This window comes from Larus michahellis, chromosome 13, assembly GCF_964199755.1.
Source record: "Larus michahellis chromosome 13, bLarMic1.1, whole genome shotgun sequence".
In the NCBI taxonomy this organism is placed as follows: Eukaryota; Metazoa; Chordata; class Aves; order Charadriiformes; family Laridae; genus Larus; species Larus michahellis.
Window position 1 is genome coordinate 16,753,638 of NC_133908.1, and position 14,996 is coordinate 16,768,633.

The 14,996-nt window shown below is 40.8% G+C and overlaps 1 protein-coding gene across 24 annotated transcripts in view; it reads right to left on the reverse strand.

Annotated features, from left to right (window-relative positions):
* Window positions 1-14,996, reverse strand: part of PPM1F (protein phosphatase, Mg2+/Mn2+ dependent 1F) — a 43,515-nt gene that overhangs the window by 15,602 nt on the left and 12,917 nt on the right. For 13 of the 24 annotated variants that reach the window (XR_012589700.1, XR_012589701.1, XR_012589708.1 and 10 more), the window contains exons 3-7: window positions 12,696-12,895; window positions 11,875-12,063; window positions 10,585-10,728; window positions 9,479-9,572; window positions 650-8,360 (exon numbers count right to left, since the gene is read on the reverse strand). Coding sequence is in view for 1 of the 24 variants with exons in the window: in XM_074605860.1 (XP_074461961.1) it covers window positions 7,987-8,360; window positions 9,479-9,572; window positions 10,585-10,728; window positions 11,875-12,063; window positions 12,696-12,895 (1,001 nt within the window). In the remaining 23 variants the exon portion in view is untranslated. Of the gene's footprint in view, window positions 1-17; window positions 8,361-9,411; window positions 9,573-10,584; window positions 10,729-11,874; window positions 12,064-12,695; window positions 12,896-14,996 lie in introns of those variants that run through there. The other 11 variants (XR_012589716.1, XR_012589719.1, XR_012589715.1 and 8 more) reach the window with 11 other exon arrangements.

Here is a 14,996-nt window from a genome sequence, read left to right on the forward strand (position 1 = left end):
AGAAACGAAACAAACAATGCTTCAAATCACTATGCTTTATTAATACTTCAGAAACATCAGGTCCTACAGTGGAGAGTCTTATCCCCCCCCGTTTCCAATCACTGCTTTGAAACAACTTCTTGCAATATGCAAATAGATACATGAGGCACTGTGTGAGTACAAAAGTGACAATACAAAACCCCAACAATCAAACCTCATGCCATACATACATATAAAAAATAAGATAACGTAGCATAATACACACAAGCACTATTAGAACAATCCATGTAAATGAATGTACAATATGCACAGCATTTAATGATCAATGACAACCGGTTTCTGACCTGTGCACAAAACCAGTCAGCTTAAATAAGATTTTTAAGATACTAGATAAGCCACAGCTTATAAAACCTGCTGTACTGCAGCTTTTCTGCTCAGGGTCACAAGTGCAGATTAGCATACAAAATAAATAAGGACTACGATTCTACAACACTTGGCTAACAGCTTCTATTTCAAAATCACTGGCCCTCTTACTTTCATTCAAGGTTCGTTAGCCAACACAGTGGCAAGAAACGTGCCTAAAGCAACAGTTCCACTCTTGTACTGTTTTAATACTGATAAGAACACATATTTTTAAGTCAGCAGGAGTAGTTAGAGAGGTCTAACTTACCGCTAAATAAGCACAGGACTGACGTTATCGTACAGAGCAGATGCTGAGGAACGAGACTGAGCGGGAGGCTGAGCAGCCCCGTGGCTTGCTGCAGTCACCAACCTGCCTGTTCGGTCAACTGGGCGAGAGCGAGCTGAAGAGGTGAAGACAGTCAGAAAACTTCCCCCCCACTCTAAACAGTGCAAATGTTTGAGAACACAAACAATCTGCAGGAACAAGGAAATACAGAGACAAGAATATTTGTGAAGTCTTATATTCAGGATGAGAGCTACTGTTACCTGAAATAAACTTAAGTATTCCTATGGAATAACATGCAAATAACAGGATTTTCTTCTTACATGTCCAGTACTGGTCAATGCCAAAGATACAACAGTTGTTGTAGTCTCTTATCTTCCTAGCTGACAGGGTACTTTCTACACTCTTGGCGTTGCAGCCTCCAAAGACAGGGACCCCATTCACTAGCAACACAGATTAAATTAAGATTAAAAAGTGGCAACTAAACTGGCTTAACAGCCAATGGAGTTTACAGTCTAAGGGGCAGCATTTGGGGGGGGGGCTGACAACGTAAAAGGACATAAGAGATAGAAGAAAAAGAAAACTGGGAAGAGAATAAGGAGGAGACAGAGCACGACTGACTTTCAGGAAAGGAAGTTAAAAGCAGTTAAAGTAATAAAGTTAAAAGTACTTAAAGTTAAAGCTTTATACTGTCCTTTTTTTTTGCCAGTATGAAGTTTTAACCCCAAACAAAACAAACATCTTGCTATTATCAAACATACTGGAAGGAAAAAGGAAAAAAAAAAAAAGAAAGTAGCATTAATCATCCAGTACTAAGCAGAATGCCTTTTAACAAAGTTAGAAAGGGAAACATGAAAAAGAGGAAGTAATAGTATTTAATTGCCCTGAGAAGGTCCCCATAGGATCTCTCTGGTTTCCCAGCTATTACCTCTTTATCCTTAGACATCCAAAAGGAACCATCATTCCTTAGGTAAAGGACAAATGCGTCCTGCAGGGAGCAATGGTCGCACCTCCCACCTCCCCTTGCCAAAGCGACAACCCTTCCACATGCCTACTGTACTGCAACACAAAGGATAATAAACTTCGAGAAGTGATCCGCTAGATCAGGAAAGAATGGTCAAGTTCTTGTGCATGGAAATCCAGAACCATTTAATCATTAATAAGTTCAGTATTTGCTATATTAATATCTCCTGGAAATTAGTATCAGGCTTAATAGTCAAGAGAAAATTCAATAATCATAATCTAACTAGTCACAAAGCCCAGATACATCCAGCTCCTTAGAAAGTTAAATATATCTTCTCTCTGCAGAATAAAAAGCACATATCAACAACAAGACACGAAACCCTGACTGAGAGGAGTTTGTTAACAAAATAAAGCAGACATTACAAAGCAGCCAAATTCTTTTGCTTAAAACAGTGGTTTTAAGCTGACAGTGCACTGCCAACTCTCCTTGGTTGTTTTTCTAATTCCATTGTTTGCATTCCAAGAAGATTGAAAACATTTCTTTTCCTATTGATTTGTCCTCTTCTGTTTGACAAAAGCTGCATCTTGCTGAGTTTTCTATGCTGCCAACACAGCTGTCTGTTGTTTATTTTTGTGTGCTCCAGCAGCAGCGCGCACAGCTTGGAGAACACATTCAGCCCCAACACTGCGCAGTTGTGGGGAAGGCTCTGACGGGTCACACCAAAATAAAGGTTTCGGTCATTCTCTGTGAGCTTTTGGTTTCCTGTTCTGTTCAGAGATAAGGCTATCACTAGAGCCTACCAGTTCATTTTAAGGTAGTTAAAGCTGCGTCTACGACAGATGGGTGTTTCGAGTCCAGTCACTCCCTCGTCTCCATTTGATTACTTTCCAGCTGACATGACTGAGATCAATATAAATAACTTTAGATAAAAGTACAATCCAATAAATATATTAAGAACGACCCAAACATAAGCAGAAAGTGGCTGTGTTAGCTCTTAGAAGTTTTGCACTCATTTGAAAGCTCATTTTTCGCCCTCTCCAGCCCTTCCTGAATGACATTTTGTCCATCAGGAGTTTTTGCCCCTCAAAAAGGGGAACGGACCATCGCTTACGGGTCAGATCTTGCCTGGTCTGATGGCTCAGGCCTGATTATAAAAGGGACAGTGATAAAACTAAGCAGGGAAATTTAATTCAGGCTTAACTAGAGCTAAATTCGATATGAATCACCTGCAACCTGCTCTGTTGTGGCTCACACCCCCCCACCTTCTCCCTGCAGCTACATCAGGACTGGAAACAGCCTGTGCCTGGGGCTGCACGTGAAGGACCTGCAGCCACAAGAACATCAGTAATTTAACTAACAGTCTCACTCACAGACTGGAGCTCAACCAACCGTTTATGCCCGTTACAGACTGAGGGCATCTGCTGGTGATGGTCACCTTCTGTGCAAGGCCATTTAGAAATACCTGCGTTCCTCAGCCACTTGTTTTGGAAGTTTTAAAGGATTTGGAAGGTTTTTAAAGGATTGCCTGGGAGGGAAGTTCCAACCCCAAACAGCTGCTTTAAGCTCTCAACCGAAAATGGGTTTTCCAGTGCAGACAGCCAACTTGTCTCCAGAATTCAGAAAGCAAGAGAAGCACTTTTCCCAACACCCAATAAAAGAATGGAAATTTTAGTGGCTTTTCATGACAAAAAGCTAATAGCACTGGAAATGCTTTTAAAAAGAGCAGCATCTCATCTGACTTTGAATTCAGATAAGTGTCTATTAAATGCTATTAAAGTCATCACTGTGATTAACACTATTCAACTGCCAGCTCTGCAGCAACCACTCTGTGCCCAATTACTCACCAGCCGTATTGATTCATTAACGCACTTACGGCAGTTACTCCCGGCAGCAGTTGCACAGTGACCAGTTACTGCACACACTGAGGCTCCCCGAGCACCGCCTTACACAGACAGGTCTCCAGAAAATTCCATTTAGCAGCATTAGCTTCCAAGACAGTGCTGAGGGGTCACAGTCAGTCACCTCAGATGCTTTTACTGCGATTTCTTCCTTGGCTGTTTGAAGACAGAGTTACCACATCTGAGTTTTGCCTTTTTAATGGGTGTGTTTCTAATTCTTTCAAGCACTGGTATTTCACTCTAAAGAACTGACATTTGTAGCTCTATTTTCCAGCCCACTTCCTTTTTAAAATAGGCATTAATAATACTTAAATGCATTCCTGTCTCTCTCTCTCACTCCTCCATCACTCAGAGGGCGGATTTTACTTAATCTCCCTCTGTTGTGAAAATTTTCCTGAATTTCTATCCTCTGTATTCTCAAAAAAAGACCCCAAAACCAACCCCTCAACAAATGTGATTTGTAAAACTGTAATCTTGTCTATGTCAGACCCAGAAGATTTCACTGTCTTAGGTATGTTTCTGTGCAGAAGAGGGCAGGGTAGGGAAAGGAAAGAAAGGTAGAAGTATGAATTACCAGTAAGCAAAAGAGATGTTGGATACCCACTAAGCAGAATGACTAAAGCTAGTTTCCAATCAAGCACAATACAAGAATTTAAGCATGCTCTGTTTTGAAAATGCAGGCTTCTTTAAGGAGCAATTCTTCTGATGCTGGGTGCTAAAATGCAGCAGCATTCATTCATTTGGAGTCTAGTAAAATATGAAAATACTTTCATTTTTCATTAAACATTTGTCTTGAATCCTTCAGCTAACTTCTACAGCTTCAAAGATTTTGGCTACACTGGAGAATTGTTTTTGTTGCAGGCCCATCAGAAAGACAACAAGGAAACAAGCAACAAGCAAATTAGTCAATTTGTCATTGCTCAATTTGACATTGGTGGACAAGTGTTAACATATTGTAGATGACATGGGAAAAGCCCACAGAGGCGAGATCATTTCTCACCAAAACTACAATTTATTTTTAACCAAAGGAAGGAAAACAGAACAGAACAACCAGCACCAGAAATCCAAGAAGTTTTAAAAGGAAAGATAAGAAACGCTAATGTAGCACATTAGTACTGTAAATTCACAACACAGCACCACTCCACAATTTGGACTCTTTAGTTCAACTTGATAACCTTCTGCTGGAGCTCCTTCCCCTCTCTCCTCACCACCCATACCCGTGACACTTCTTCTAACGGTATTACGCATTATGGCTCGTGACATCAAAGTCACAAGTGAAACAAAAACGGGAGGCTGCCTTGCCATCCCAAGGATAAGACCATCCTGGTGACCATTTCCAACTGAACTTTAAAACTGCACTTCCAAAATCCATACTTGCATCCTGTGTCATACTTTCATTACTGATTTAACACTGAAGTTGAAATGTTGGGTTTTAAGAAAAAGGATGCTTCAAGAATAGATAAGACATCTCCAAAACCAATCTTCCCCCAAACAGTACGTGAAATTTTACTGTAGGTGACACATTAAGACTTATTTATTCCACTGATAGGATACAAACTGCCATTTTTGACCCAGTTACAACTCCTATAGACCTGAGTAGACTTTTTAAAGCTAGTAAGAAGTCTCTGAAAAGTAGAGAAATATTCTGTATCCCCTCTGAAATCTGTATGGGATTTATGGGAATCCAAAGACTGTTCCTATCCGCTGACATCTCAAAGAAATGAGGCACTAGGTCACTGAGAATGAAAATATCTATGTAAGGGAACAGCTTCTCAGAATGCAGGATTTCGTCCCTACAGCATAGCTTCAGAATTAATTTTTTTTATTACCACAGACAGCTTTCTAAAGGCCCATTCCACTGAGCTCCCATTAAAAAAAAGAACTATCAAATTTGAAATAAATAAGGATATTCTCACATAGCTGTAAGTATCCATTGAAAGACTTAGACTTTGTAAAGGAACTTTACAAAGAATTTGGCTTGCTCAGTTCCCTCCATGTTTCAGGAAATTTGGCAAATTTCAGAAACCAAACCACACTGTGAATTTAGCAACATTTCACACCTCCCTTCTTAAATACAATAGCTTCCCCCTCTCCTGATAAACCTCAGATAGCAGTGAAATCAAACAATTCTGTATGATTCTTACTGTATTAATGAGAACTGTTTCCAAGACACAAAGAGGCACTAGTGGTCATGAGAATTCAGCATGACACTGAGCATCTGGGTTAGAAATCAAGGAGATGGGAGATGGTGAATCCAGAGGGATCACTAGGCAAGTCTGAAGGCCTCCTTAACTGACGCGGGCTCACCACAAAAATGGACAGGTGCAGGTACCCTACCAGGCTGCCAGCACAGCAAGCCTTCCCCATGCATTCACGGGCAGCAAAACGTAGAATGGAAAAGTGCTTGCAGCCTTCGCAGAGGAAAAGCTCCTGTTGCCACACAGCAAAACAAGGCAGCCGCTGTCCGAGTTGCTTTGTGATGAGACGCAGCTCACCGAGGAGTCACTATGTTGAACCGTACGATCATCCACAGCAACCCAGCACAAAACTCAGGTGCCCAGGTACCTGCATCGCCCCACTCCAGCTGACGATTCAGAGTCCCCGCAGACACCAGCAGCGCTGCCCTGTCCCTCCTGTCAGCCACCTCAACCCTCTGCCAACATCTCCTCCCGAAGCAACGTTCCTGTTCATCACCTTTTATCCAACAGGACTGACACACTGCAATGCCACGTGCTTCTAAATTAGGCACACAATCTTGCTGCCAGACGTAAAGCACTTCTTGTTTAGACACAGAAATTACTAACACGTTTACCACCGAGCCTTCAGCTCTTGTTGGGTCCTGCTAGCCGGGCTAGAAGACAAGAGAAAACACAACCGGAGGCTCCAGCCTGGACGTAACAGGCACACAACAACATATGCATTCACTAAGATTCTTCCGTCCCCACCTCAGCTTCACATCTCTTTAGAAAGTTATTTAGACTCAAAAAGTTCATGAAGTAAGGCCAAATTAACCATCTATTTATCAAAACCTGTTACTAAACTGTTTCTAGATCGTGTTATTAAATTTCTTGTGAAGGTCCGAAGTGTACTTGTTTTTAAACGAAAAGCCATGATGACTCGTATTGTTACTTTATGATTAACTAAGTAGAGCTTTTTGCACAGGCAGGGGGTAAGTCACAGTACGTATTGTGAAGCTTTTACTACGAGCCACAAGATTTGGCAAGAATGAACAAGATGTTTTCTTGAAACCTAGTTCCCACTAAAATCATTCACAAAAATTAAATATTTAAGTGCATTAAACGTTAGTATTAATGAAATAAAAAAGTCACATTCTAAACCCACTATAAACTGGCTCACCAGAATGCGACAGGAAGCCAGGAATCCTTGGGTGAAGTATTTAAGGCACTTCAGGGTAGTCAGTTTTTAAAACCAGGTAATAAAGACACAGCCACTTTAAAATTCTAATTTAAATAAAAACCACAACAAAATAAAGTAACACTGCAAAAAATTCCTCCAAATGTAAAGTTCAGTAAATAAACAAATAAACACTTAGAATAAAAATAAAATTCTCATTTGTATAGTACACAAAAAGCGGTAGAAACAGAGCATATTTAACTGCTAGAGCACACATACTGTAAAGATCTCTCAAATACAACAACAAGGGTCCTTTCTTTCCAGATTGCCAAATAGCCAATAAAGCGTGTTTGTTAGGGAGAAACGATCCAGTGCAGTTAAATATCGGATTCCAGTTTATAAACCAGAGCATCCCAGAAAGCAGCTGATGTTGTATCATTTTGCCTGGGATATTTCTACTTAGCTTTCTTCCTCTTTTTCAGGAGCATTCCGTTTCATTTTCTCCTCTCCATACACACACGATTGAATGTCTCTGAATAAAGAGACCACATCATTCTTGAAATATCATCTTTGGTACAAAACAAGAGCAACTCACACAGCGGAGTGGTGTCCCCCAGCCTCTGGCACACCCAGCCTGTTCCCACACACAGGCACAAGCTTTGCTGTGATGGCGACAGCTTCTCTTCTCCCAGTCTCCTAAGTAACATCACAATTAAATACAGCATTCTTTTTAAGCGCTAATTTAAATTTTCACTCGGAATTCACAAACGGGAATTCTCACCCATTAGCTTATACATATTATGGTTTCTTACCACTTCCAGGGCAGAGGGATACAACCAGCGGCCCTGGGACACGCTTTAGAAGTCTGCTCCCAGAAACAAATAGCTGTACAAACCTCCACGTCTGCTCAGTGTTTTTTGAAGGGAGGGGAAAGAAAGGAGAAGACAAATGTGAACTCAGTAAAAGGAGTCTTGCCTTTCTGTTAAACGTTTGTCCATTTGTCATTTTTTTCCTGATGCATTTTGCCTACTGTATTAGAGGCTTCTTCAGTGGAAAGCAGTTCCTTACGTGAACTTAATTGAACGTTCTGGATTAAGCACATTTTGTCACTGTGTGGCTGCTGCCTCACAGCTGAGGAAATTAAAGGGTGAGCTCCGAGCATCGTCACCAGCACCAAGGTTCTTGGGGTCTCTGAGACAGTCTGCCAAGATGTCCTGAGGATCCCTCAAGAACACCACTAGAACGGTGATGTTATCACTGGATCCATTTTCCTTTGCAGCAGCCACCAGTCGTTCTGCTGCGTGGACACCTGCTCCTTTGGTTTGCATTAAATGATCTAGGACCAAGTCTGCAACCTCATATGGCTTGACAGCATCAAAGAATCCATCGCAGGCTAGGAGCAAGTAATCTTCAGAACCAGTCAGCTCAAATGAATCCCCATCGGCATCACCAGAGATGTAGGGTTTCTGACATATGTCACCTAGGACAACAATCAAAACAAAGGCTTTATTACTTCAGATGTAAACAGTTACTTCTTCACCCATCAAGTGCTTTTACTGTCCTTAAGGACAGCCAGATCACAGTCAGAGGTACCTGATGCAGGACAAGAGCAGTGAAAAGCTATGAAATAAGCACGGAAGGCCTTTGCTTCTTTAGGAAGACTTGGACCCTGCCTAAATCCAGGCGGTTACTAAGCAGTTACTCTAATACACACTTTCCTAATTTTGCAGGGAAACTAAGGAAATTCTTTTGAAGCTTTTTCTCTCTGAAATATATTTGTGCGAGGAGATAGTCAGGCCTTCATTTTATAGGCATACTTCTTGTACAGCCTTCGGAATGCTATGAAAGTAAGATTTTTTTTATCCAGATATTAAGCGCAATGCCATAAGAATCTGCTCATTGCGCTTAGCTCATCAGTTTCATATGGACATACTTATTAACCATGGATTGCTATTGATCCAAGTAGTATTATACAAAATTACACTAACTTGGTTCCACTCATACATGACAGTTATCTACTATACTTGCCCAGGGTCTTTTCTCTTTTTGCCCTAATTGACGAGTAGCAAAGCAAGCTCCTTTAATAAGATTCTGGAATACTACAATTAAAATGCCCTAAATTGCTGGACATGTGTGATTTGAAGGAGTATGCAGTGATCTGACTTAAGAAGTGTAGTCAGGAGAAAGATATACTAATATTAAAGTGGACAAAAAACCCCAGAAAGCATACATTCAGATACATAAAGATGGCTAAATGAACATTTATTACTACCTCCACTTTTACAAATTAAATACGTCTGTTAAGCTAGTGTAGAACACCACAGTATCAAAGACACTTAGAAGCAGCAAAAGACTTAGAGGTATAAAAGAGTTAGGACTGTCATGGCTAGTGCGTAAAATAAAACAATATTCTGTGCTTATGGTAAAAGCAGTAAGATTATATAGCTGCAATCTAGCCTTGTGGCAAAGACAGTAAGAGTGGTTCACTATTTGGTCGATGCTCAAGAAAACGCCATTTACAGTAAACATACCATCTCGGGTGGTGTGTTTTACATCAAATTTAATCTGAACTATACTAATTCTGATGGTTCATCGTACCAATTGCTCTGGAAACAGCCAAGGTACCATTAACCCGCCAGCAGTCCATGTAGGTTACACAACCACCCAGCGTCTCAATACGTGCTCTCTCATCCTGAAAAAGAGTAGAATACAGTATTTATACTGAAAGCCTACCCGTGGCTTCCTGACCTCATTGTTCTCATCGAAGAGGGGAAAAAGGACAAAACCCCAAACCAAGAGCTGCTTCAGCTTCTGTATTTACACTATGAATACAGCAAGCACGCATATCAGAATCTAGCTGGGAAACATGCACTTAAGATTACTGGAAACAAGCCACCTACTTCCCAACCGTACCATGGCCTGTGCACAAAAAAAGCAGAACTTTTAAGCCTTTGTATCCTCATGTTTTTTCCCATATGAATGAGCACAGTTTCTGCCACTTCTTCCCATCTCATGCAGCAATTGGGTAAATACATAAACATTTGGAATAAAATACAAGATAATCAGAGTATGTAACAATAGCATTTGCATTGATACTCCTTTAGCTACTTCAGTTACTACAAACATTCATTCTATGAAGGCAAAGGGTCATGCAATGCTATCTAAACTCGCAAGATCCCCACCAAATTTCACGCAACAAAATACCTAGCTATTTAAAATGTATAGAAAATGCAATATACTTTAAGCCTACAGTCAGACTACTAGTCTACAGTTAGGCTAGTAGACTACCACTAGCTTTTGAATGATAGTATAGCATATTATGAAAGATTTGCTTTATGTTAACATTTTAAATCCCTATTAATCTCAAATTAAAAAGTTCATTTATAACAGGCAGTTTGAAATTCACACACACAAAAAATCCTGTGAAAGTCTTTAATTACTACAAATTTTGAAAAGACGGTCTGAGCAGGACTGAAGTCAGGACTACCGGTACCACCAGTACTTTCAAGGCGACACAGCCGTAGGGATCACCTTTTCAAGCCACAGGAGTGGATGGAAAAGACACACTGCCAATTCTCTGAATCCTACCATACAATATATGTAATTGTGTAAAGCACCAAACACCTAACAAGGCTTGATTCCAAAAGATTTCAAGAGAGATTCTGACAACACACACACGAGAGAAAAAAACAAGTCAGACTTACTTCTCTTTCTGGTTTGTGAGGTTCCATTAACGTCACAGCTTTTCCTTGCTGCACGAGCATTACCTGCGAGTCCCCCAGCCATGCTATGTGTAGCTTGTTCCCTACGATCAGCGCAGACACACCTGTTGTACCACTCCGCAGCTTCTACAGAAGAAAGTAGGAATGTTAGGTGAATATTCCACAAGCCCTACTAGGTTACATGGCAATATTGGAAATCTAGGTTTAATCACACTTCAGTGCGGCACAGTAGACCTGCCAATCATAATTTGGGTACCTGAAAAAAGGTACAAGGTATTAGACAGATTTGAAATAAACTATTTACACATTCTAACATGCAGATGGCTAACGCTGCCTCTGTTATGTTTTCTTCTCCGCTATTAATCCCAAAAGTTATCTAGGAGACTAAGACCCACACAGAGACACACAGAAAAGAAAGAGAATCTGAATTTCAGTGGTATGAACATTTCACAAACAAAGACGGGTCTCCCCAATCCCCTTCACATTCTCCATGGTACCACTAGCAACTACAGACACCTTGCTCTGCATACATCCCCTCATCCTTGGGTATTTAAGTGAGGACGTCAACAAAGGTGGGAACGTAACTGTCCCAGACTCCCTGGAAAGACTAGTGAGAGTCAGACCTCATGAAGGTGCCGGTCCCTCTTTTGTACCTCGTTGACAGAAATGAAGCCACTGACAGTGAATACTTCCATATTTAGTTATTGCTGTAACAAGAGTTCTCATTGAACTGTCTTATAAAAAGCCATCCCCCCATTATGTAGATTTGAAGAAAGAATGTTCATCGTACCAACTTGATTCAAAGCTGATCAATAACCTTAATGAACTGAAGAGTCTGATTTAAATCACAGAATACATTTTTCATGTTACAACCACTTGTGACATTAATGGTGGGACGAGAAAGAGGAAGACAGCGACCACATTATCAGCAAGAGAGAAACTTCTTTTACAGGTAAGAGGTAGGACAACAGAACTTCTAGAGGCTGCCTAATTTAGGCAAAGAGGCAGCAAAGTGTTCTCGCAAATAATTGGGATGTCAGGATCATTTAAACCACATAACACTTCTCTTCAGTCACTCATCTTGAACTTGCAAGCACTGTCATTTTATTTTCCCTCAAAAAAAGAAATAATTTGATCAAAGAAAGCCTCTACATGTAGCATAATTTCAGAGGGCCGGTGATTCAAAGAAACTGTACTGCCAGAATTTTCTAGGTAATACCGTGTTGTCCAACAGTTACTTAAATGCAACGGAATTAATCTCTACCCACTCACCTCTCTTTTGGCTTTGAAAAGAAACATTTCATCTGTCTTCTGGAAAGAGCATTTCAAGGCCTCAGCTGGATTCTTAACAATTTCTTCATGTAGCCCAACATTTACATGTAAATGGGTTGCTGAATAATTGGCAGCATCCACTCCACCATGGCCATCAAATACCGCAAAGTAAGCACGATCAACGTCATCCTTTTGTGGGGAGGGAGAGAGAGGAAAACATGTAAGTGTTCGAAACCAAAACAGCTCATAGACTGGTACCAGCAAGCAAAGATTCTTTATTCTGAGCTTTCTTCCATATGATGTTGCATAGGTAAGGGCAGTTCAAGTCAGTTTACCCATGTGCAAAATGGATAAAATGGGTACTTGCAGGGGAATTACTTTTTTGTTTGATGTTACTCATTTAATATCCTTAAAAATAACCTGTAATTGAAACAGCAGGCAGTTGGTTATGTAGTCCCACTGCAGCCTCATTAATTGGAACTTGTCCTTGTTCAACTGCTGTTCTCCTGACTTCTTTTCTTAACAGTTCTTAACCTCTGTCACAAGAACATTACAACTCCAGCAACGTAACACTAGGTGAACCTCCCGTCTCCCTGTATCACTTACGACACGAAACCCAAGGTCACAAGAGCCCTCCTTACTAGGGCAGTAGCTAGCCCTAACAGTCTGAGTCGGTAAGTCCTCGCTCCAGCACAGACGTGATAAATAACCTGTGGCAACAAATTCCTACCATTGCACAGATCATCCATCACTAGGCCACTGTGTTTATAGGAATGCTGAAGAGCTAACAAAATGACTTCCCTAATTTTGTCCAGACTTACTGATAAACCAAACAGCTGGTTGAACTCTGGGAGCAGAACGTGGCGGTCCTCCATTTTCCGACGAGTGTTACGGATGGCGTGGATGGAAACGAGCAGGAACCGCCTCAGTGGTTTCAGTGGTGGCAACTGCTTCTGCCATTCAAGGCAGACATCCCGAAGCTTGTTGAAGAAGCAGCGCTGCAACGACTCTCCATCCAGCACTGACAGCACAAAGACAAAACAACACATTTTGTCTTAGCCCATCTTTTGGCCTATCTTTCCTTCAAGCTACATAGACACATTCAGCACTCGGCCTTACAGGCTCTGCAAGAATTAAAACAGGCTCCCGAAAATAACGTGGAGAGAAAGTTGCAATGGAAAACAGTATAACATTAAGGACAAGAGCAGCTTCTTTACTTAATAGTTCTCTCTCAAAACAGAGGCTTATCAAGTACGTGATTACACTACCAAAAATCATAACAAAGACACAAAAATCAGTCTGGCATATTAGACATAAATAGTACTATGCAAGCAAAATACAAAAGATATAGTGGTAGGAGTGCATCCCTACCTGCCCCCTTCCCCCTCTGAAGAAAAAAAAAAAAAGAAAATAATCAAGCAGGCAGAAAAGCCTTCAAGATAAGAGATTGCTGTTGTCTTGGACACATGGGTTGAAAAAGCATTAGCCTGGCTTTGGGTCAGGTTATGTCCTACTGAACCACTTCCACTGAAACAACAAGGAAGTCTGAGAATGTTTTGCCAAGGTCAATAGCTCAACTCGTAATTGAGCTGAACAGATTAGAATTTTAAGCTGTCGTCTTTATCTTTTTAAATCACATGGCTGTAGGAGCTCGAGGGACAGAGGAACGCTGGAACGCTTCCGCCACTTTTCTGCTTTGTCCTTACAGAACAGAACTGTAAACACCCACTGACCAGAGTGTGAAAAGCTCTGGCCAGACACTCAAATCCTTTTCTGGATAGGTCCCAAAGATCAATTAATCCAAACTTATTGTTCATCAGACTGAACGGTTTGGTGTTTGCCATTGTGTCTAGCTTAACTTTTGTTATTTGAGTAAGAACCCTGCCTCAATGCTAAGTCAACTAATTTCAAAAAGCAAAAGCATTGAAAAAGATCATCTATAGAGCAAAAATAATTTGCTGGCCCCTCGTGTGTTTCCTAAAGAACTGCAGTGCATGAACTGCCTTTCCTGTTTCAATTTTATCCTGACTCCTGCTAACACTGTTAGCATTAAAGCTTCCTCAGAATTCCTTTTTGTAACTCCTGGTTCTCGAGCATTTCTTTTTCTCAGCAACACTGGATGGCCAGCTTCAGATGCATCTCTGGGCCTGGAGAATTGAAAGCTTAAATTTAAACACAGATCTTTGATTAGCAGTCACTACATACTAGCCAAAAGTACTTTTGGTTTGCTCAATACGCAGGTGTGAATGGGCAAGATATTAAAACTTTTAAATATTAAGTCATCCCATATATAATTAAATAGGACAGCATCTTAGACAGCCCTGTCTGCAGCTATTAGTTTACATTGACATAACTGTCGTGACTGATACTGACCAGAAGACTTGGACATGCATCACTGTTTAAATATTAAGCTTGTGAAACCCCACAGAGTTTAGTACTTTAGCACCAGAAATTCTTCTGCAGTATACCACGTCAAAGAGTGGGACTCATACAGGCACCCGTACGTGCCTTGCTTTTATACAATCACTCCTCTTTCATTCCAAGAATGCTTTCTGCCAGACAGTTATTATTGCAATGCAGGAAGAGAGAGTCCATACTGTGCTGTAGCACAAGGAATACCTTTCTTCCTAGATGTACAGTTAAAGTGATGTAATGGCAATTACAAGATAAGGAAAACAAATACAGTCCAAACGTGCCGAGAAATTCATGCCTTTAAAGTAGATATTCCATGCTGAGATTAGGCAACGCAAGTACCTAAATAGCAAGCAGACTTCCATAATGTTCAATAGGGGAATGGTGAATAGTTGTTGGACCTCAATGACAATAGTGACACAAGAACAAACACATAAAATGGACAGGTATATATACAATGGAAATTAAAGAAGGTTTCAACCATCAGAACAGGGAATGTTCTGGGGCATTTGTCAACAAGGAGTAGGGAGAGAGAAGGGAACCTGAACTACTTCAAGATGGAACTCATGTAAGGATCCTCTGACTTTGCCTGGGCGATCTTAAAAGTAGACTCTCATCGTGTGTCTTTACGGTCTTTAGAGTAAGACAGCAGCATGAATTATTGTACAAGTTTCACCAGTACAATGTAACCATACAGGATTCCAGACACA